This window comes from Malus sylvestris, chromosome 2, assembly GCF_916048215.2.
Source record: "Malus sylvestris chromosome 2, drMalSylv7.2, whole genome shotgun sequence".
NCBI lineage: Eukaryota > Viridiplantae > Streptophyta > Magnoliopsida > Rosales > Rosaceae > Malus > Malus sylvestris.
The window spans coordinates 26,509,792-26,514,587 of NC_062261.1; the positions used below are offsets into that span (position 1 = coordinate 26,509,792).

Genomic DNA, 4,796 nt, shown 5'->3' on the forward strand with positions numbered 1-4,796 from the left:
TTTTTCTTAAATTGTCCGAAACTATTGAATTGTCCAGGAAATGAACGTCAAAATTGACTTTAAGAAATCTAACATTAAAGATTGTTTAAAAAATCAGACTACTTGGCAAGCTAGACTATCGAAGACTCCCCCAAAACAGACGCTTTTTCCAAATTTCTCTTTATATCTCTTTATATACACGCACATATGTAAAAAAATATTTTGAGCTAGTAGGAAAGGAATTAAAATCCACCCAAAATTCACTTCATAATACTATATTAATTAAGATAACGTCAAAACCTGAACAATCACGAATCAAGGATCCATTTTAATTGCCAAATGAAAGAGTACATGACCCCTATTCCACAGTATGTTGAGATAAGCATGAGGGGTATAAAAGGAAGCTTTTCACCAAAAATGATGGGATGCAGAAACTGACCCCAAATCTCAACCAGCAACATACCAACCAAATAACTCCAGTGAACGCACCCAATAACAAACCCTCCTTTCTGGGCAGCTGCAACAGAACGTCTCTTCGTTTGAAAATCATCATCTTTTTTCTTTCCAGAGTTTGCCGTTTCAAGGGCAATCCCGTTAGCGAATTGTGCAGAGAAACCTAACCACATAAGCGTGGAGTGTAGTAACAGCAATAGGACCCTTATTGGATACTCCTGGGCTTCATATAGAAGTGGGAACAGTGAGTAGCAGGACACTGCATATGAAACATGGCACAGAACTTTTAGTGTATAGGTAGGAAGCCAAGGATCAAAAGTAAAAATAAAAAACCCACATCAAAACTTAAATTGGAATATCGTTAGTTACACTCAAAAGTGTTGCTAAACAGTAACTCTGATTTGGGGAAAATTTGGAAAATAAAGAGCTATATAATGCTGAAATCAAGATGCAGAAACTTTCTTTTTCAAAAAATTCTAAACAGCTATACATCTTATTAGAGACCTAAAAACGTTGTCATTTGAATTTTGCCACGACAGACTTCAATTTCAATATTCCTGAGTGAGTAGGAAGAAAACAGTTCCATAACATATTTAGTCATTTTAGGGACAACTATTTCAACATGCACACATTTCAGTTTTACTTCAGCTAGGTTAAACTACTGACATTTTACGCCAGGTCTAGGATAAAGCTCAGTTGGTAATGCTAACTTATGTGAAGCTAGCATCTGACGATAGTTCGCAATCCTAAAGCATATTAACCCCCACTCAAACAAATCTTTAAAGGACACCCCCCCTCGTTTCTCTGCAAATAAATGAGAGCACGAAGAAGCATACCAATTGATATCAAGAAGTAATGCCTCGCATTATCCAAACTCTGCACTGCAACAATGGCAAGGGGGATGACAAAGTGGAGTGATGCCTTCTCATGAACGTGCCACCCAAACATAAACCCACAAGTATATGCATAGGCTACCCATCTGGTAATCAACGATGGTCGTGGATGTCTCCAAGCTTTAATGAGACAAGGGGATAAGGAAATCAGAACCAGAATAAAGGTTGTCGCAGGAGTGACCTACCATTTCACCAATTTACAAAAAATTAGGTCCCAAAAACATCAAACATGTGAAGGAAATAAAAATCTGTATTTATCTTATTTTATCAGTTAAGATAACCTAGTCCTGAGCCTGAAAAGTAGAATATCTCATCTCATCAATCAGCAGCACTCAACATACTAACAGGGTGTGAAGAGCTTTCTTCCTTCTGCTCAGTCAGAAGCTGTCAAATACTGACACATGGACTCGGGGTGATTGGTGGACCACCCGAAAAACAGTGGCAAACAATTGAATTGGGCATTCGGAAGTCTTTAATTACTTAATTTCTTTGCTAGTTCCATTGAGCGTAAGGTAAACAGAGGGTTGATTACAAGAACCAAAGCAGCCTTAACCTACCACCTATTCATACTTACGTGAATTTGTCTCGGTGTGCAGACGAATGAACTATCAACAAGCAGCACCATCCAACCAAGGGGTTTTGTTTCCCCATTTGATTTGATAAACTAAAATGTTATCCTATTATATTGCACCTCCTTCCAGTTCACCATTGAGAATTACCTGAGGTAGTACAGCAAAAGGAGATGAATCCCCAACTAGCCCACCAGTGAATGAAGCCGCTGGGGCTTGAATGTTGAATCCAAGTCTTCCAAGCAAGAAAGCAAGCACTTTATCCAGTATGATATAGAACACCCAAAAATTCGGTGCCCAATAGGCATGGCAAAGTCCCCTGCCAAAAGGAAACATGCGGTGGATAACTTGTTGCATCTGCAAGGTAATGTTCAACAATCAAAGCACTACACATGAATAAAATTGATGGCATACGCTGTAAAGGTACAAGAAAAATTAAATGACTTGTCCCAGATGCATGCAAATTGTTATTAAATGATCAGAGAGCAACATTACTGCATAATTATCTTGGCGTAGTATATTCCCTCACTTCATTTTGTTAAACATGAGTACCAGTAGATCGGGTGGAATACCTTTGTTCCCACAGTTTCTTTCATCAACGTTTTGAGGTTTAGACGATTGTGGCAGGAGTTTTGATTTTCATCCCTCTCCTCACTAACTACGTTTAATTCATATTGTAGATATAAGGGTCATAGAACAGAAATATAGGAAACTTAAGAGGCCTGCCATCCCATAGAAGGAAGGACTAAACCCTAAACACTAAATCATCACCATGAAATGTCAAGACATGGATACATATGGTTCATATGCTAATGCTGTGAACTATATTAGCTCCAAATGGGGTAGCAGTTTCGTGGAGCTCATCAATATTGTAGAAACAGATACTTAAATAACAACTTTCACATTATTTTTAAATGTCCACTTATCATTCTAAGCTACTAAACTACAAGAAATAGAAGGATACTCATAATTATTCTTTCATAACAAATGGATGAATAAGCAAAAGCAAAATAGCACTTCAATCATTAAAATTAGCTTCAAAAGAACCATATCAAAATTCTGAAGACAACAACACCAAAGGGATACCAAAATCGAAACCTATACCACAACTGATCCACATCATTCCCCTTTTCTCCCTAAAAATTCCTCTTATTACCCTCCTTCCATACCACCCAGAAAAAGAAAGTTGTACAATGTGAAGTTCTTAATGTAAAATGTGCAACAATTTTCAGTCACTAGCTCTAAAAAAATATGAATCAGAATAATAATTGATATGCAATATTATCTGCTTTTCCAGTCAGTATTCTGTCACTGAAAATCTGTATCTTTCCTTATGTTCATGGTTCGCACAACAAATGCTAATACAACATTACTGTTGCTAGGAAATTCAGTGGCTTTACGATGGTAATGCAATATTATCGATTAATCAAGTTAACAAAACAGGATAATATTTCAGATGACCTTCATCTTCCAATAGTAAGATACACAAAACACAGTACAAAGAGGTGCCAAACCTAAGAAGTCCCTTACTATTTGTTTGCAAAGTATTAACAAATATTCAGCTCTCCTCAAAAATTCCATTTGAAGGGAAAAACCACCGAGCTATTCATTGTTTGAGCGACAAGTCACAAGCAAAGACCAGAATAAATATGAGGTTTCTTAGCAGTAGTGTAGACTAATATGAAGATTGCAAAGAACCATTTCAAAAACAAAAAGCCAGAGCCGGAGAGATTACCTGCCCATGGTACACAAATGGGGCATATGCCAATGCAAAAACAGCCACAACAACAGTCCCCAAAACCGAAAGCCGCCAGAAACCCCTCACCAATCCTTTCCAGCAATAATGCCTCAACAAGTAAACAAAATAAACAGGCGCCGCGACCGCAAACAAATGCTTGAAGCACAATAGCACAGCAAAAATAAGCCCACCCATCAAGTCCCTCCCTTCCTCCAAACATGAAAGCGAAATCAATAAAATCCCAAGCAAAAACCCATTGTACTGGAAATGCAAATGGTCCACAATCACAAGCATTGGCGACCAAATCACCAATACCCAGATCATCTTTTGCTTCATCGAATCCGAATTCCTAGTCAATCGAAAAACCCCATACAAAAGGCACAAATCCGATAAGATTACAGAGATTCTTTGGAAGTAAAGCACTGTGTTTGAGCTGTAGTTCAAGCCCTTTTGGAGGTGAACGATTTGTGGGTCGATGAGATTGGCGAAAACGGAAAGTAATCGCTCGAAGTAGGCGAAGAATGGCGGGTAGTCGAGGGTCCAAATGCTCGTCTCGTCGGAATACCATTGGGAGAGAGGGAGAGAGTGGGTTATGGCTAGCCAGTGGCGGTGGACCTCAAAGTCTGTGCTTTTGTAGGCTGGGATCAGAAGCAGCTTTACGCAGGCGGAGATGGCGAAGAACCACCATAGCTCTGTGATGGGGTTGCGGGGTTTCGGAGGGTTTTGAAGTTTCGGGGCGGTTTGAGCTTCCATGGAGTTGAAAATTCCGTGGAAAGCGAGTTGGGGAATTGCAAAGTTTTGAGGGGAAAAGAAAAGGGAAAAACCTGGAATTTGAAGGCGTGTAGAATTATGGATTGGCTATCGCCTTTAGCCACTGTTTTAAAAATTTCCGTTTAGCGGCGCTTTTTGGGCCTAGGTGGTGGGCGGCTGTCCAACGCTCTATTAATTCAAGATATTTGAAAATTAAGAAAGGGCGTTCAGATTTGCTTGGGCACTCGGTTAGACAGTTTAGGCACCTGTTTGGTCTGTTTAGACTCGCCTAAGCACCCGTTTAGATCACAACTCTCATTTAGATAGAAAATAGGTAACTTTTATTCTGCATTTTTTTTTCTTCAATAAATTATAAGAGACTAGTTGAATACTTAGAAGAACATACATTATATG

At 38.9% G+C, this 4,796-nt stretch overlaps 1 protein-coding gene across 1 annotated transcript; it reads right to left on the reverse strand.

Annotated features, from left to right (window-relative positions):
* Window positions 1–221: 221 nt before the first annotated feature.
* On the reverse strand, window positions 222–4,525 carry LOC126613743 (probable dolichyl pyrophosphate Glc1Man9GlcNAc2 alpha-1,3-glucosyltransferase). The gene is made up of 4 exons (XM_050281327.1): window positions 3,630–4,525; window positions 2,045–2,251; window positions 1,269–1,506; window positions 222–691 (listed from the first exon to the last, which is right to left on the reverse strand). Exons 1-4 carry the CDS (start codon window positions 4,383–4,385, stop codon window positions 288–290), a joined length of 1,605 nt encoding a protein of 534 aa, XP_050137284.1. The 5' UTR covers window positions 4,386–4,525; the 3' UTR covers window positions 222–287.
* Between the last annotated feature and the right edge of the window lie 271 nt (window positions 4,526–4,796).

Bases quoted from the DNA above. Each gene is read 5' to 3' on its own strand.
- LOC126613743 (XM_050281327.1), bottom strand. From the start codon at position 4,385: ATGGAAGCTCAAACCGCCCCGAAACTTCAAAACCCTCCGAAACCCCGC. The intron at 2,252-3,629 runs GTAATCTCTCCG...ATTACCTTGCAG, and splicing joins CATTTGTGTACCATGGGCAG to ATGCAACAAGTTATCCACCG. The intron at 1,507-2,044 runs GTAATTCTCAAT...GTGAAATGGTAG, and splicing joins CTTTTGCTGTACTACCTCAG to GTCACTCCTGCGACAACCTT.